A 19295-nucleotide genomic window follows, 5' to 3' on the forward strand; every position below is an offset into this window, starting at 1 on the left:
GCCAGGCCGGGCTATCAATGTAATGATTTTAAATTGGATGTTTTAAATTTTGGGGGTTTTTAATATTGAGCCAAAATTATTTATTAATTTTAAATTATTTTAATTGTTGTTTGTCTTTGTGCTTTTAATAGGCTGTACACCACCCTGAGTCCTTTGGGAGAAGGGTGGTATAGAAATAAAATTATTATTATTATTATTATTATTATTATTATTATTATTATTATTATTATTATTATTATTATTATTATTATTATTATTATTGGTATATATAGAAAAAAGATTGCTATAATTAATATTATTATACAATACAAATACATGGCGAGAATTGTCCATAGGTTTAAAGTGAACTATGTCCGTGTACAGAGAAAGAAATTAATATCATGAAACACTACTGATTCCTTCTTTGCTTTCTTGCCAGACAGCAAGTCTAGGTTACGGGATCAAAGATCTCATTTCATTTTAGCACTAAGAAAAGAAGTAGTGGAGAAAGCTCATATTACCATGATTTCATCCCATGAATTCAGAACTCTGTGAACTCTGCAAACTAAGGTTTCATTCAGGGATCTACAGTCACCTTCACAAATAATAGACCCTGAAATAATACAGCATACAATTTGCTAGAAACACAGTATTTTATTTTACCGGTAATCTCTATGCAACATTGCTATTCTTGAGTCACCACTCAAAACTAAGTTTACACTACATGGAATTAACTAATCTGTTCTAATCTGATAGGTAGAAGCAATGGCATCCTTAAATTTAGCTTTTTTTTAAATACAGAGTTTATGCTATGTAATGGATAAGAAGTTGAGGCGTAGAAAAATTTAATGAGAGCTGTTGAAGATATATACAAATATATTTTTGTGACTTTTATATATGTGTTTTTAATGTACAGATATTTGAAAAAAAGAAACAAACAGCAAATGTACTAATAAAAATCATATATAGGTAAGATCTGCACACAAAAGCATATTCTGCACACAATTCCACTCTAATACTCCCTAAATTCCATTGCTTTGGAAAGGAACAGAAGGTTGCTATTTTCAAGATACAGTGCTATATAATATAAAGGATACTCTTGGAAATGCTGTGAAATTCTCCACTGTCCTTAGTCCAATATTATGGTGTGCTAGGTCAGGGTATTTTTGCTCTTCAAAATGTCTCTCAGGGAATGTCTTTTGCCTCCTCCATTCTTTTTCTTTTCTGAAAATACTCCTCTAATTTAATTCGTTTGCTCTGGTTCCTGCATGGTTTGTGAACAGTGCCTCAAACAGTCCAAATGTTTCAGCTCTCTGGAGCCGTTTTTCATTCCTGGGCAGTTGTCAACTCTGACAAGTTCTTAGTAACCCAATCTTTAAAAGGGCATGAAGAGGCAGAACCTTGAAACCTAATACAGCTAGAAGTCAGCTGGCATGAAGGAAGGAGCCACAGTTGCACCCAAATCCTGACCAATGAGAAAATGCCTTCTCAGAAATGACAAGCATTGTCAGTCCTTCTCCAGCAACAACTTCTTGTCTGAAGCTCAGACAGCTCATTTGAGGCATCCCAGGATTTTCAAGCATGAGAAGTACCCAGTCACTGAAAACCTATGGGACAAGTTTCTATTTCAACACATGAGCATAGAGCTACCATCTTGGGCTATCATGTTATACCTTCAAGAAATTAGGACACAGGCTTTGGTTCCATTTCTTTTCAATTTAGTAGGGCAAAGGTCTCTTTCAGGACTCTTTCAGTTTCTCAGGAACTCTTTCAGGACTCTTTCAGTTTCTCAGGAACTCAGTTCTATGAAGTCTTCATATGAAACAAAGTCACAGAAGGAAAATACCACTTTTGTTTCCTAGCGTTTTCAGTATTAAGTAAGTACTATTAAAATGACTCTATTTCAAATCAGTATTCTCTAAAGTGTAATCAAAAGGAAGGAACTGAGATATAGTCTAGCAAAGGAACATGATAGTACATTACAGAATGCAATTTGGCAGTATAAGTCATAAAGAAGCCCATAGAATTCCACAGAACATTTTAATTTTCAAGTACTTTGGAAAGGCCAGAAAAGAGAACAGATAGAATAAGAGCCTTAATGGAAGCACATATTTTTGGCATCTCTGGCTATGATAATAAAATTGTAACAAGTATATAGTATATCTTTGCTTTTGTTTTTCTTCCTTTTTTCCAATCCCTTTTCTTTTTCTTATGTCTTTTGGCCTGCAAGTCTGAATGACGGGATTGTCATTGCTGATCTTTAAAAAAATCCACTAGGAGTCTTTTTCAGCTATAAAGAGGTCAAGTCTCTATTAATTCTAGTTCAGCTTTTTGTAACTCTATATCCATGTAGTTTTCTGTTTGCATGGAAGTGATTTGCCTCTGCCGTCTTGCAGGACATGCCTCAACTTCTCATTCTTACGTTCTTTATATTCCTAGAGGCTTCTCATTCTGGTATTCACCAGACTCAGCCCTGCTTAATTTTTAAGATCAGTCAAAATCAGTCAGGTGAAGCATTGGTAGATCCTTTTGTACTGGTAGAACATTTTACAAAATGAACATAAAATAAATCTCAGATTTCTCTTTTCAGAACTGTTTGTAATGGAAGTCCAAAAACACTCAAGATGATTATCTTTAAGATTAGATTACCCAATAAACAAGTAATCATTTTATCATTATATTTTATGAAGGAAAGGGAAAAGAAAATGAATACAAAAAAGGGGGGAAAGAAGCAAAAATGGATTTCTATTTTTCTTCATAAAATGGAGAAAAAAATAAATTGACTGCATAAATGGTAAAAAGAGCTTCATAAATAGATTTGGTAAACAGGATTTCATAAATAGACTTGGTTGGCATAAATCTGCTCATGCTTTTTCCTGCTGTCCAAAATAAAATGCCATGTTTTCATCCTAGAGGCAATGTGATTGCATTTCATAGCTGGATGGGTAGCCATCACCATATAATTGATGGAACATTCTTTAGGGAAGCTGGAGATATAAATCAGTCTACTTTTTCCAACTCCATAAGGTAATTTTGATGGTGCTCATACTGGTATGCTGTTTAAAATGAGGTCCATTGCCATCAGGTAAGGGAGGCTTCAAACTATTTTGAACTTAATCGGATTTTTGGAACTGGATCAATTGTAATTTTAATATTTAAATATTTTTTAAAAACTTTTAAAAAGTTTTTAAAGGCATAGGTACTGCTGTTATTTTTGTTAGAATCACATTGCACCAGCAAGAGAACCAAGCTGCACAGAAAAATAAACTGAACCCATTTTAGGTCTAAATTAGATAAATGCATCTAAATGCTTTATATATTTACACTGCTATTTTTAAAAATTGAAATAGCAGCATAGGAGGAATCAACAGAAGAACTACATTGCACAGGGGTGAAATATCTTTGTCAAGTTTCGAGGTCATCTCAAATAAATTGCATTTCAAATAAAGTCTTTGAAGAAAAACTTCAGCACGACATTCTAAACCCGACTCCAATTGAAGCCAACACTGATTTCCAGCCCCCAAACCCTCCCTTTCCGTTCCCCACTCCCCTGCACTCATGGGCCATCTTCCAAGTCATTCTACCCCTAATCTACTCCAGCTCAAAGGAATTTCCCCCCTCCCCTCCCATCTCCTAGGGGATATTATCTCCAGGGAAAATAAGTAGGTGAAAAGTCAAACGTCCCTTTCCAGACGCCTTCGCTTCTCCTTCTTATGTCAGCACTAGAGTAAATGCAGGTTGAAGTGCTGACCATCTTCCCATCCCTGGGAGGAATGCTATCACTGGGGTGAATCATTAAACTTCACCAGCATCGTGATCCTAATCCAGTTTAAAAACAGATATACCAAATGCGTTACAGGCAAGTTTCATCTTAATGAGTTTTTTAAATAAAGAACTAATCAAGAATATAAGCATGTGGTTACTAGTAAGCTTTCAGGAGAGGTTTTTTTATGGCAAATGCATTAGGTTAGATGTATTTTTCTAACATTAGTAACAATTTTTAATATTAAATCACAATCCATTCTTTTGCTATACACATATTTGGATGGATGGATGGATGGATGGATGGATGGATGGATGGATGGATGGATGGATGGACGGACAGATTGATCAATCACCTGGGAAAGCAATTCTGAGGACTGAAGATAGTTCAGTGAATAAATTGGGTCCACAAATTCCTCTCTGGGTTAAGGAGAGTACTAGGCATCCTCTTTAAAGTGTTCTTTAAAGACACTCCCCACAATGAGACCATAAAACAGGGGTTTCTAGCAGGTTTTAGGGTTGTGGTACCAGGATAATTAGCTTTGTCCAAGTCACATTTTGGAACCTTCAAACAGACACACTGGGTTCACCCACTTCCTCTCTTACTAGAAAACTGGTTTTTAAATTCCTTTTTAGATTTCAAGAACTTTTAGAAGAACAAGTGATTTTTCCTCAACTCTCAGCAAAAGAAGTTTCATGTAAGTTTAAGAAGCTAAAGAAAACTTTTTAAATTTGGAAATAAACAGCAAATGTGATTAGAACACTGATTTTTGAAAGTTCTGAATTACTATGGTTGACTGCAAATAAGATCTTGAAATAATTATAAGAATATTTTTTGTAGTTTGTTTAAGAATGTATTCAAAACATATGAAGATTTTGAATTTAAGGATAAGAAATCATTCCTTGGGGAAGTGTTGTAGATTAAAGAAAAACATAACAGGAGACCTTGAAGGCTGGTTACTAGAGGCAACCAGAAAGATCTAGATTATAATAAAAAGAGAAGGCCCATTATTACAGAATGGAACAAGTATTTTAATTCTGGAAAAATTCAAGGAAATTCAGCAACAATATACTTTTAAGCTTGACTATTATTATAAAGATGGATTCAAAAGAAGAAATAGAAGAGGTTACACCTAGAATAAGACTGTTTTGGCTATGGATTTAAAATTGACAGGATACAAGAATGGCATTGAAAAAGGTGTTATACAAGACTTACAAATGAAAGTAGCTGATGTTTTAATAGCTAAAAAGAACACACAAATAATAAATCAGAAGAATGATTTGAATGTGTAGATTTCAACGCAGAAGAGCGACTTGGATAACTTGCTAATTTTGGACTTAGATATGTGTTATATTTATGAAGGAGAAAAGATAGAATGAAAAGTAATTAGCTTTGGGACATGACTTAAAAGGAATAAACATTAAAATTTTCTTAATTTGAATTAGTTTTTAATTTTTGTATTTTAAACTTCAATAATAATTATATAAAAAATAGGTACATAACATATGGAAAACTTAAAATCATGACTCAAAGCATATTAAAAAATCTAAAGAATGTATATGTTCTCTGGCAATTATTTGATACTTTGAAGATCCTGTTTTTTAGAACCCCCATTTTAGAGTCTAAAGTTATAAAGAAATCCAAGACAGACACACATAGAATACTGAAGGACTGTTTAGAATTATCAAAGTAACAAGCTTCAAATTCTGTATACTTTTGCTTCTTGACTACATAATGAAATAAACCTAGCTGCTTCCTCAGGTTTAACATCCTTACTCTGAGTAGACCAATAATCTAATATATTGTTTCTCAATGACTTCATCTATGCCAGCTGTTCCACCTAGTCATTTCCTCAGGAGTGACTTATAAATTTCTCATAGCGTTACCTCAATCATCACTGAAGCAATGTGAAGCCTGTCCTCATTATTACTATTATGGGACAATGAGTATTGGATCATTCTAGGAAAAAAAAACCTCATTTATGAAGAGTTGAGCTTGAATTGTCCTCATTTGCTGAATTGCAACTTATCCCAGATCTATTTATAGGGAATTATGGAAGTGATAGCTATAACATGATGTCATTCGTAAAGGACAAGATGTAAAGCGTTCCTTACAGTCTATATATTGCAGAAAGCCATCATATTATAGGCTCTCAAGGAAATTACTCAACTATCGAATCAGCATCCCTTACAACAATCAAAAAATAATCATCAATGCCATATTTACTTTCAAACCCCAATTTCATCAGAACTTTGCTAATATAACAAAATTACACTATAGCAAACCTCCTTCTAGAAACTGATTTATCCAAGCTTCTATAAGAATCTATTTACCACACTGGAAGACCTGTGCCTCTAGTGTGATATATCCCTCATTTACAAGTGATGCTCTATAGATATTACATAAAATAAATAGGCCAGAGTTTGTGCAAAAGAATGGACACAAATTTGGAACCAGAACTCAAAGTGATGACAAAGTAATAATAGACCATTTTAACCTCACAGGATGTTCTATTGTGATCTGAAAGTAACAGTTTTGGAGAAAAAGAAACTTTGCCAGTATAATTGAGTGAAATATATTGATATATACATCAATATATTTCAGCTAATTTTAGAAATTCTGAACAAAAAGAATAGAAAGACTACAGTAGAGGGGTAGTATTCTTAGGAAATAAAGCAAAATAGTTAAGAGACTAATGAAAGGGTTTAAAAGACAGAATGTTCAAGCTTTTATCCTCACATAGCATCAGTGCACAAATGAATATGCAGTACACTTTTCATTTTTCATATCCCGATGCATAAAATATAAACTAGGCTTGCCTCCCCCCCCCCGTTTTTTATACTAAAGTTTCTCAGAATCTTCTGCCCTAAAATTCATTGTTCTTACTCTTGCATTTAAATGTGCACCAAAACAGATTTAAGTAATTTCATGGTTTCATTAATGGTTTTGTGGAAGATGTGGAGACAGAGCTAGGCAAATTTCACCTCCTTATGAGAAACTCCAAAGATAACATAAGTATTCCCAATACTTGGAGGAGGGCCACAGAATTATGATTAACTAATAAAAGCTCTCAGTTCAGTCCTTACATCTCCAAATAGGCCTGGGAGAGATTTTTGTCTGAAATTTGTGACCTAAGATCAACCATGGTACACAATCCTGACCTAGACAGACCAGTGGTCTAATATTCCAAACTTGATAGCTTCCATTTGTCATCGTCTATTAACAATGCTGGATGGGATTCAAAGCATCCAATGCATCTGTACAACACAGCATTTAGGAAGTCTAAGGTAGTTTTTGTTTTCTTGACAGAGGTAGAAACTCAGAACAGAGATGGGGATGGGCGGGAGCTAATTAAAACTTGTTTCTTTCTTTGAAATTCTATTTTGATTGAGTGCCAACTGAAAGTAGTCCTAGTACGTCTACATTAATAGACACCCATCAAAGAGGGATTAAAACAAGTACTGAGAATAATATTAAATCATCAAAGGACTGCAAACGGGGTTGCTGAGGAACCCAAAATGTCTCTGATCAAAATCCACATTCAGAGGCAAAAAATAGACATAGTAGCTTGTTAAGCATTTTTTGTAATCTAGTTGTGGAATGCTATATTAGCACTGGCTACAAAGATTATAAAGAGCAACCAGCAACATCAATGAATTACACACACGACTGCTGGGAATTGAACCACCTAATAATGTGTTGATTTTTAAAATACTATAGAAAATCAACCAGGGTGATTATTGCAAACTTCTCTTCCTTCTGTTAAGTGTCTATAGGTAGCTCCTGTTTTAGACAGAATGCTTGGTGATACAGATCCTTAACACTATATGACCTTCATCGGTCATGGCTATCATTTGCACATTTATCCCTTAAAACTCTGGTCAGTGGATTCAAGAGCTTTCTGGGACAACACAGTTGAATATAAAATCCAGAAACTTTGTATTAAAACTTTGGACCACTTTTGCCTGATGAGAATCCTTTGAGCTGTCTTTGAATAGAAACAAAGGAAAGGAAAAAAAAAGAAGAAGCTATCTAGAACACGAAGCCATAGCTCCCCTGCTGCAATGAGACAAATACTGTTAATAGATCAGGACAGCTGCTCTGCCTCCTCCACCACACGAGAGCACAGCCAGCATGCTTCATCACAGGAGCAAATCATCCTACATTCTCAGTGTCCCCAAACGTCTTTCTTCCCACTCTCTCGGTGGGCTGAAAATCATAGCATAGTTAATCCGCTCCCTTCTCTGCTCTTCTTCTGTCTCCATATCTGTATGTTAATAGAACAAACGCTGATGGTAGAGCTGACTGTGCATTGGAAATAACAATGGATCTAATACACATGTTAAAGGATGATGATGAAAATAGCAAACTTCAACCCCTCCACAAGCCTCTTACTCTGCATTTTCAATTAAATTTTGAATCAGTAAACATCAGTTACTTCTTTGTTTCACTTTTTAATCCTCTGCTCTACAGCTGTCTTTTTCCTGCTGCTCCCCCTCCAAGCATCCACATTTTAAAGCCAGAATATGCTATTTCTAGGAATTTATCCTGGAGTACCGAATGGACGTCCAGAAAGAATGCTCACCTGGGCATGAACCATTTCGTGGAATCATGAAGAAAGCACAATCCCAGTGGATGACCTTCTGCCCCTCTCTCCAGTAGCATTACAGATCAGTGAAGCCTGGGGCCACAGCATGCTGCAGTCCGTCTTGTGTAGGTGGAGGGTCGGAAGGAAAAATTACTGCTTCAGCCATACAGGCTCTTCCAAATCCACAGGGAGAATGCTTTCATTCAGCATTAATCCAACACCGTCTATATACCGCCCTGCCTGACTGACAGGCAGTGAAGGTTAAGGCCCGAGAGTGAATTCCAATTATTTCCATCCCTTCCGCCTCCCCCTCTGACTGTCCAGCGAGATGGATGATTCTGTCTTGGTAATTCCCTCTGTCACTCTCTTCCAAGAAAGCCTGGCAGGTCATCAAAGAAGAGATTAGTGAGATAATGAAAATGCCCCTCTTTGGAGCATTCCTAATTCCATTGCTGAGATTTGAGCACTGACATCCTCCCTGGATGAGACAGATGCTTCAATTATCTAGTATTTGGTTTGATCTCAGTATGGAGAAATCTTTATTCCTCACAACTGTACAAATTCTTCCTACAGGCTGCAGCATCATCTGCTGGCATCAGACAGAAATGCTGCACAATTTCTCTCACTGAAAATCTATTGATGTTAAAATCCATCTTTTCCTCATATATTTTCAACACACACATATAACCGCAACCATATATGAGGCAAGAATCCTGAAAAGCATCAGTCAATAATCTGTGGGTCTTAATCTCATAATATATGACCTGTGTATGAATAGATTCTTAATATTATTACTGTAGAAAGGCTCTATTCCAGTAAAAAGATGTAACGAACATTTTCTAATTTAAAAGGCCAGTCATAAAACATAATTTATTATTTATGTCATTCAATTTATATAGGTGGCCACCTCATCGAAGCAACTCTGGGTAGAGAACAAAGTTTAGAAACAACAATGTAAATAACAATACCCAAACAAACCACACCATCAAAACAAAAGAACGACAAATTAATGGAAGAGTAATACCTACAGAACGTAACAAACCACGCAGGCTCCATCACCCTCCTGACCCCCATTTGACCCTACGGACCAACAGCCAGGTCTTTAGTGATTTCTGAACTGAGCTAGCAGAGTTGGGGCCAATTTGACCTCAGGAGGTAAAGGGCAGATGCCATGACAGAGAAGGCATGCTTCCCGAGTCCTGTGAGATAGAATTCTTTTATTTGACAGGATTTGGAGTATGTCCTTCTTGATGGGGTAGATAGAGGCAAATGGAAAGAGGCAGTCTCTCAAATAGCCTGGCTCATTCCATTCAAGTCTGCAGGACTTGATAAGTAACAAGAAGAATCTTGAATTGCACCCAGAAACCTACTGAGAGCCAATGCAGTATGTGAAGCAAAGGTATCACATCAGCATATCAGAAGATGTCCATAATAGCTCATGCTGCTGTATTCTGGAGCAATTGCAACTTTCCAATGTTCTTCAAGGGCAGCTCCATGGACAGCGCATTGCAGTAATCCACACAGGAGGTGACCAAAGCATGAGGGACTGTGTGCAGAGCCTCCTATAATTAGTCTTTATACAATACTATCAAGTATTATATAAACAAGTATTTATATAATACCATCAGTGTATTTGATTCTTTACAACAACAGCAAAGCACATCCAAGGAATTTAACAAGAGAAGGATAAGAACAGCTGTTGAAAAGTCTAAGAATGCAGCATTCTAGTGGTAGAACAAGCAAGCAGTTATTGTACAACAAAAAAGTAGAACATGAATCCACCCTCCTGTTTAGGTTTGCGTTTTAAGAGCCACATTGCCATTAATTCTGGAGAAAATATATAGTGATTATGATTAGATTTCATGATTTTTTATTTTTATGTATTTATTTTTAGCAATTTATCCATTATCTTTTTAAAATCCATGTAAATTGGTAGCCACATCTAGATTTTATGGTGAGGAATTTCAGTGGTAAGCTAGTTGATGTATTAAGAATGGCTGGTTTCTAAATTGTTTAGAATTTCCTGAACAGCTTCATTAAAAGTTTCTGGACTCATTGCAGAAGAGAAACAAGAAATTTCTTCCTCTTCTCATTCTCTATGACAATTGTTAACTTTTTTACTCCCAGAACCTCTGACAACTTTTTAAAATTATGGAGGAGCCCAAAGATCCTTTTCTTTGTATGTTATTATTGATATTTATCATATTAATAAATTAAAATATTAAACTTTTGCTACTGCTACTGCTTTTCACTATTGTTTGATGGATTTTAATTTTCCATTATTTTTCAGTCAAGGCTGTCAAACAATTTTGATCTTGTGGAACCCCGAGATGGTCTTGAGGTACCAGGGATCCTAGGACTACACTTTAAGAAACAGTGCTCTATGACATACATAATTTTATATGCTTGGTTTGCATCCTCCTTATTCACTTTGGGAAAAGATCTTAACTGTGATAATCACTCATTATGTAATTATGTAACATTATGTAAATGTTCAAACAATTTTATTTATGATTTTCCAACTCTAGAATACTCTTTTTACATCATTATATGTTCCCAGTAGTTTATTATTAAGTAGATATATATGGCTGCCCAACTCATATGTGGTAACTCTGGGTTACCCATCCAACCCTGGGTGCAACAAAATAAAACCCCAGAAACTCCCACCCACAATCAATCATTCCCAATTAATTCTTATTCACTATGAATCAGTCCTACCTTTATAAACACTGGTCCAGTTTACATGACATGGTGACTCAGTGTTTTTCCTATCTCTGTTAATTCACTTGCTTTCATCCTGGAAGATTGTGACTGGAGGAGAGAAGAAGAGTATGTGGAAGAGCTAAATGGAATGAGATTATTTAGAGTTAGGGAGAAGGAGGGGCATACAGGAGAATGGTCAGTGCAGGAGGAAAAGAAGGAGAGAAAACAAGGAAGAATGATTCAGACCTGATATTGAGTGAAAGTAATGACCATCTGATTCTGAGATAATGACAGAAGCATCTGTCAAAGTCCAGTTGCTGGTAAAAAAGTTAGCAGACGTTAGGTTGGCAGCAGCTGGAACTACAAAGAGGTGGAAATAGAGAGCAGGAAGTTGGACAGAAAAGTAAAAAGCATGCAGTGTTTATTGCCCTCCTTCAGGCTTTTGATTAGAACCAAACAAAAAGCAGCAGTTATAAGTCTTAGTAATTGTTCATAAATCAGTCAACCACAATAGCAATAAATGAAATCCGTCTCTGAATGGAAGTTATGGATAGGCACAGGCTTGCATTCGGCAAAATACAGTGCTCTTGCCTACAACATATTAGTGGAGTCCTGATCAAGCTTTTGACTGAAAACAGATGAAGACAAAAAGGCTGAGTTACCCAAGACAGAGTCAGTGCCTATAAAATCCACCCCAAAGATAAAACTGGAAGTCCACCACAGAGGAATGAAGAAGAAGCAGAGCATAAAGGAAGGTCAAAATTACAATACAGTATAAGAATTCCAGCAAATATTTTACTTTGAAATGAGATTCATATGTATAAGAGCATTTATGGCAGCAAAACCCTTCTCTGCTTTCCTAATTCTGTTATGATGAAGGAGACTGGAAGCTTACCATTTTCCTAAAGGCAGGACCATATGCATATGTTAGTGGGGTTTTTTGATGACTGCTGTTTGACTTCTTAATGCAAGAAATAACTCAATAACTCATGGGCAGCAGGGTGGGTGGGTGGGTTCCTGTTAGACTTGGTGTTTATTTTAGGGTATGTGCCATATGATACGATATGATACATCAGTTCTTTGGCCATCAGTCTTTAAAATAGGATATGTAAAATGCTGAATTGTTATGGTTGGATCATTTTTGGGTTATGTTGCACATCATTGGCTTCCTGGATCTCTGTAAGAATGAAGAACATGTTAGGATGTTCCACCCAAGTGCCTGATGGGTAGAATTGAGTTTTAAAACTTTTAAAAGTACTTGGGAGTTTCCCAGTGATGTAGAAGCTATTTTCTCTCTCACATATCTGATTGATTCTAACAAAAGGAGATTACAATAGTGAATGAGATTGCTCTGGTTGGGTTCTCTCCAGTCCAAAGATTTGCCAGATTCTTTGTATATAAATTCATCCACTTATTTAGACCTTGATGCAATTTCATGTCATCTGGAATTCTTCTGAACCCTATGGAGCCTGAGGGTATGGTACGGTTCTCTGCACTATAAGTTCTGCCATGTTTGAGTTGAATTCATGATCAAATGGGCTCCTTGTGTGGCTAGATTTAAGAAGTTAAAAAATGTATCTTTGAGAGAAGATAAGGTGCTATAAGTTTTAAACAAAGCACTAATATGCCTTGTCTTGAAGAGGCCATCTCTAGATACAATTATGTTAAGACAACTTTCTCCCAATCTCCAACTGAAGATTCTGGGATAGGAAAAAAAAAGGTAGCTATGGAGGATCATAGTTTCCAATCAGGATTCAGGACAGGTAATTGAGACAGAACTCATTGATCTGATGGAAGAGCTCTGTTGCCAGCTGGTAAAGGGAATTTACTTTTGAAACTTTCAGCAGCATTCAATATCACTGTCTGTGATTGCCTTTTTGACTACTTCTGAAGATCAAGAGTGGAAGTATTGTTTGCAGTGGTTCTGTCCCTACCAAAATATTTAGTTCCAGTTGGTAACTATGATGGTGCAGTTGCAGCAGTCAAATTCTTGGCTGTTCTACAGGACGTGATGCTCTTGCATTGTTTAATATCTATTTAAAAACCCCATTAGGAGAGGTCATCTATTGGTCTGGGAAGGTATTGTAAACAATCTAATGCTAATGATGCAACACCTCCTCACAATGGACTGGAAATGCTGTAGTTTTTAACTGATGTGTGAAGCAGATGTCCCACAAAAAGCTCAAATTAAATCCTAGTAAATAAGAGTTTGTTTATTTGGAAACACTGTGGCTATAATTCAATTCCAATGATAGCTTTAAGCAGATCAAGTTGCCCCTGAATGAGCACTTCTGTAATTGGTGGTCCTTCTGTATCTCCAACTGCTGCTAGAGCAGCAGGTACAAGCTGTGGCCAAAGAAACCTATGTCACTTTGGGCTCTTTTTAGACCATGAAGCCCTGGCAATACTGTAGCGACTCATATTGTCATCTCACATTTTAATTGCAGCATCACATTGAACATGGGGCTATTTTTGAAGATTACTTGAAAGCTGCAATTCACAAAAACAGCAGCTAGGTGCTGATGGAGCCATGTTGCTTTTTCAACTATTTCTTGGTTGTTGCACTATTTCCTATAAGCTTTTGAGCCCAATTCAAAGGGCTGGTTATTATATACAACAACTCATGTGGTGCATTGTCAAGGGACCATCTTCCTCAAAATGACTCTTCCTGCCTAGGGAGAACATAGAAAGAGGGGTTTTTTATGGTTCAAACCTCCATGAGGAACCCAAAGGCAAGTGTGGTAGCACTGATGTTTTGCCTATCATATTTTGCACCTGATCTTGTGCATAGCTGTCAACATCATGTTATATAGAATAGAATAGAATAGAATAGAATAGAATAGAATAGAATAGAATAGAATAGAATAGAATAGAATAGAATAGAACAGAACAGAACAGAACAGAACAGAACAGAACAGAACAGAACAGAACAGAACAGAATAGAATAACAGAGTTGGAAGGGACCTTGGAGGTCCTCCAGTCCAACCCCCTGCCCAGGAAGGAAACCCTACACCACTTCAGACAAATGGTTATCCAACAACTTCTTAAAAATTTCCAGTGTTGGGGCATTCACAACTTCTGCAGGCAAGTTGTTCCATTTATTAATTGTTCTAACTGTCAGGAAATTTCTCCTTAGTTCTAAATTGCTTCTCTCCTTGATTAGTTTCCATCCATTGCTTCTTGTCCTACCCTCAGGTGCTTTGGAGAATAGCTTGACTCCCTCTTCTTTGTGGCAACCCCTGAGATATTGGAACACTGCTATCATGTCTCCCCTAGTCCTTCTCTTCATTAAACTAGACATACCCAGTTCCTGCAACCATTCTTCATATATTTTAGCCTCCAGTCCCCTAATCATCTTTGTTGCTCTTTTCTGCACTCTTTCTAGAGTCTCAACATCTTTTTTACACCGTGGCGACCAAAACTGAATGCAATATTCCAAGTGTGGCCTTACCAAGGCATTATAAAGTGGTATTAACACTTCACGTGATCTTGATTCTATCCCTCTGAAGGGGAGGTTTGTTTCAGGTTCCTGTGGCTTTATATTGGGTTTTTATATACTGTGTACCTTCAGTTATGGAATTGGGTTTATATATAAGCATATCTTAATAAATGGGATTATATACCCACAATATAGTTTTCATATTTTATATATCTTTGAACACATTAAATGGTAAATGGAATTTTATGCATGATTAATTTGTTTCTATAGATGTACAATGAATGGGCAGATTTTGTCCATTGCAGCTGAGGACCATTAAATCAAATGTTTGCTGTGTCTAGTTTAAAAAGATTATTTCTAAGTACAGTTTCCCTCAAGATAAACTTCAATTATTAATATATACATTTTTCTTTTTTGGTGCTGCTTTGTCAGGCTATTTTTCTAAAAAACAAACAAACTTTCAGACTAGTTTACAGCTTTCAGGAATTTTCATCCAAACTGTAGCCAACTTTGACTCAACTTAACTTTTTCAAAATCAGCCAAGACGAACTAGATGCTGCCACCTAGCTGGGCAAATAGTATATTATTTTTTTAACTACTTAAACTGTGAATGGCGATTTTAAATCTTAAAGTTTTCATGTAATTTAACTAAGATCTAAATATTGAATTGAAATATTTTACACCAGTCATCTGGGTTCCTTCCTTCCCTTCCTTCCTTCCTTCCTTCTTCCCCCAACTCCCTGATAAGGCAACTCTTTATTTCATAAATTGAAGCACATAAATGATGTAGTATTAATTTTTGCTACCAGCAGAGGGAGATCTATATTAACACAACTGGCAGTGAACTGGCAGTGTGGATTGAGATAAAAAAAGTTTTCCAGTATGCAGATCCAAATTATGTTTCATAAGACAGGTGGTACATATTTAATTATGAATATTAACAGCTATTACAAGTGCTTGCTGAGAAAGAGCTGTCATTTAATAAATTAATCTAGGTCTTCTACTGAAGGCATTATACGATGAAAGCCACATTCTTTTCATTCTTCCTATCATTAAATGTATAATATCCAGGTGACCTGAACATAGACATACCTACATACAGCAAGAAATGGCAAGCACCTAGTGTCAACACAGTCGGCACTAGAGAATCACAACTCTAATTGCATAGATATGTACAAGCAGGAGGTCAAGAGAGCTGATATAACAATCCAAGTAGACTTCTGTGGTTTTTCAGGAGGGCTTTATGGAGTTTCTTGCACATTAAAAAGTATTAAAATGTTGTACTTCAAATATGTGAGAAAGAGACTACTTTTTTTATAGTGAGAAGGAGACATTTCCTTGAGACACTATATTTGGGTACAAATTTTCCAAATCCTGGGTCCATCAGGAGTCATTTCTGCTTGGATATGGATCTACACATGAACATGTAGAAGATCCATTGCTAAAGTTTGATTCCTATGCTATGTGCTTAGAATCTCTAGGTATCCTCCAATTGAATCATGTCTCCTTCCCTAAAAGTCATTAGAAAGAAATACTGGCCACTTATCAACATTTATGAATAAACTGGATCCTCAAGAAAAAATTGTCATATGAATGGCTTACATTGATTAGTGGTTTACAAGGCAAAATTTAAACCAATTTATATTTGTAGGGGAGGAGAGCGTTCCACAGAAGGCAGGGGGATTAGAAACGATGAACTGCATATTTTATAATAGTTAATGTTTCAAAATGAACAGTGTTGTTTAAAGTATCCACATCAATAAACATTTCTAGCTTTTTCCAATTATCAAATACACATAAAACCAAAGAGTTGGAAGGGGCAACCAGGCCACCAAGTTCAACTTGCTGCTCAATACAGGATTTTTAATATGGTTATTTTATAAATAAAGTGAATAGCATGGAACCAGACAATCAAGTACTCAATTTTCCTAAAGGTACCTAATGACAAAAGCTCACAAGCTAATTGCATAGAAATGTGTGGTATATCACTCTAGAAACTTTCCAATGACATTTCATATGCTCACAGACACATTAATCAATTCCTTTATTATTTGAACAGTAAGCCTGTTTGTATTTAGTTAATAATTTTATATATATTTATCAGATCAAAGCCCCAATCACAGTAGCATTTTCACCTGATGAATGCTTTCAGAAATATATGGTATACGGCATATTGTACTAGAAAGATATTATATCTTTTCAAACTTTTCCTGAAGTTATCAAACAGATAAATTCCAGGAAATCAAAACATGGTCCAAGAAAGCACAATGATTTCTTGTGTTGTGTGGATGTGTCTATATTTTGAATTGCCCATCATATATGGCAGGAAATATTTACTATATTTGTTCCTCTACATGAATTCCTGCTACAAAGCAAACAGATAAGTTTATTAATGAGTCCCCTGCATACAAAAGGGATAGCAGACTGGGGTCCCTACACACAAAACCTAAAAATTCTAGTTAAAAGCAGAGAATAAGGATGTCAAACTTGTTTAATATCTACCTTTACAAACATTCAGGAAGGTTTTAGGAGGGTTCTAACTCAGTGGTGGGTTTCAACATTTTTTACTACCGGTTCTATGGGTTTGGCTTGGTGGGCGTGGCATGGCCTGGTGGGTGGGCATGGCAGGGGAAGGTTACTGCAAAATCCCCATTTCCTCCCGATCAGCTGGGACTCAGGAGGCAGGGAATAGATGGGGGCAGGGCCAGTCAGAAATGGTATTTACCGGTTCTCCAAACTACTCAAAATTTCCACTACCGGTTCTCCAGAACTGATCAGAACCTGCTGAAACCCACCTCTGTTCTAACTGTTGTCAACAAGGAAGCTCAGTACTATCACAAAATGTCAAACGACTGCATTGAGTGGAGTGGGTAGAATGAAAATGGTTAATCTTCACAGCACAGTTAGAACATAAACATTAATAAATGTATTCATAAAGATAAAGCAGAATTAAATAATAGATAAATAGATCCCTTCCTGGATTGTAATAACATTGCATTTCTGTAATGGAGCTTTTAAATTAGCAGGCATATTAATTAATTAATTTATTTATTTATTTATCAAATTTCTATACCGCCCTACTCCCAGGGGACTCAGGGCAGTGAACAGCCAAGATAAAATACAGATAATACAAACATTAAAAGTCCATTAAAATTATTAAATATTTTGGCCGAAAACAAATTTAAAACACCCAATTTATAAAACAGATTAAACGATTTAAAAATTTAAAAGGGGGAGTTAGGCCAGGCCAGCCTGCTGAAATAAAAATGTTTTGGGAGCACGACGAAACGTGCGCAGATCCGGGAACCTCCATATCTCTGGTGGGAGCTCGTTCCAGATGGTAGGTGCCGCCCTGTTTAGGGTGACCCGCTCCCTGCTCCAGGAAGCACGGGAGGACCCCTTGGAGGGTAGAGCTGAGGATTTTGTACAGTATCTGTATGACAAAATTGCTCAGATTCGGGAACACCTGGACTCTGACTGGGTAGATTCAGGGGGGAGGACAGTTTAGTTTAGTTTAGTTTATTTGATTTGTATACCGCCCTACTCCCGAAGGACTCACGGCGGTGAACAGCCAAGCAATAAAATACATAAATACACAAAATTTAAAACCAGATAAAATCAAATTAAATCATTTTGGCCCAGACAGATTAAAACACCCCAATAATTTAAAAACAGATTAAAATTTACATATTAAAAGAGGGAGGAGATTAGGCCAAGCCCGCTTTATGGAATAAAAAGGTCTTCACAGCGCGGCGGAAGATGCGCAGATCCGGGATCCTCCGTATCTCTGGGGGGAGCTCATTCCAGACAGTAGGTGCCCCCACAGAGAAGGCTCTCCCCCTAGGGGCCGCCAGCCGACACTGTTTGGCTGACGGCACCCGGAGGAGTCCCTCTCTATGAGAACGTACTGGCCGGTGGGAGGCTATTGGTGGTAGTAGGCGGTCCCGTAAATAACCAGGTCCTAAGCCATGGAGCGCTTTAAAGGTGGTAACCAAAACCTTGAAGCGCACCCGGAAGACCACCGGGAGTCAGTGCAGCTCGCGCAGGAGAGGTGTCACATGGGAGCGCCATGACGCTCCCATTACCACCCGCGCGGCCGCACTCTGCGCCAGTTGGAGCCTCTGGGTGCTCCTCAAGGGGAGCCCCATGTAGAGAGCATTACAATAGTCCAGGCGGGAGGTGACGAGGGCATGAGTGACCGTGCGTAACGAGTCCCAATCCAGAAAGGGACGCAACTGGCGAATCAGGCGAACCGGATAAAAAATCCTCCCGGTCACGGCCGTCAGGTGCTCTTCTAAAGACAGCGGTGAATCCAGGAGGACGCCCAAGTTGCGAGCCCGCTTCATAGAGCTTACATAATAATGCATGTGCATGTGCATTTTAAGCATAATTAAGCAACTTACCGCTGTTAATATAATGTTAAAATATATAATGATCTCCTTTGCCCAAGCCGATGCTCACTCCTCACTCACATATGATTCGCCCCCAATAGTCAGTGATGGCGTCAACTGACTATATCGGGACGACGGAAACCACAGCCACTCGGTCTTGGATGGGTTGAGCCTGAGCCTGTTCCTCCCCATCCAGACAGAGGCAGGTCTTGTGAGTATTATCTGGAAAGAGTTTGATTCTGTGACGCCCAAAGACGTGGACAGGATACTGGGCAGACTGAGCGCAGCCACATGTTTATTGGACCCGTGTCCCCCCTGGCTGGTGCTGGCCTCTCAGGAGGTTACACGAGGCTGGCTCCAGGGGATTATAAATGCTTCTCTGAGTGAGGGTGTCTTCCTCGCCACCTTGAAAGAGGCGGTGGTGAGGCCTCT

The 19295-nt window shown here is 37.4% G+C and overlaps 1 protein-coding gene across 3 annotated transcripts in view; it reads right to left on the reverse strand.

Annotated features, from left to right (window-relative positions):
- The window catches only part of TMCC2 (transmembrane and coiled-coil domain family 2), a 103685-nt gene that overhangs the window by 43485 nt on the left and 40905 nt on the right, over nucleotides 1-19295 (reverse strand). The window contains exon 1 of one of the 3 annotated variants that reach the window (XM_034414434.3): nucleotides 8328-8825. The exons of the other annotated variants lie outside the window; for them this stretch is intronic. Coding sequence (XP_034270325.1) covers nucleotides 8328-8342 — 15 coding nt within the window. The 5' untranslated portion in view covers nucleotides 8343-8825. Of the gene's footprint in view, nucleotides 1-8327; nucleotides 8826-19295 lie in introns of those variants that run through there. 3 annotated transcript variants of the gene reach the window in all.

Source organism: Pantherophis guttatus, chromosome 3 (genome assembly GCF_059756535.1).
Source record: "Pantherophis guttatus breed Tessera chromosome 3, ASM5975653v1, whole genome shotgun sequence".
NCBI classification, from domain to species: Eukaryota; Metazoa; Chordata; class Lepidosauria; order Squamata; family Colubridae; genus Pantherophis; species Pantherophis guttatus.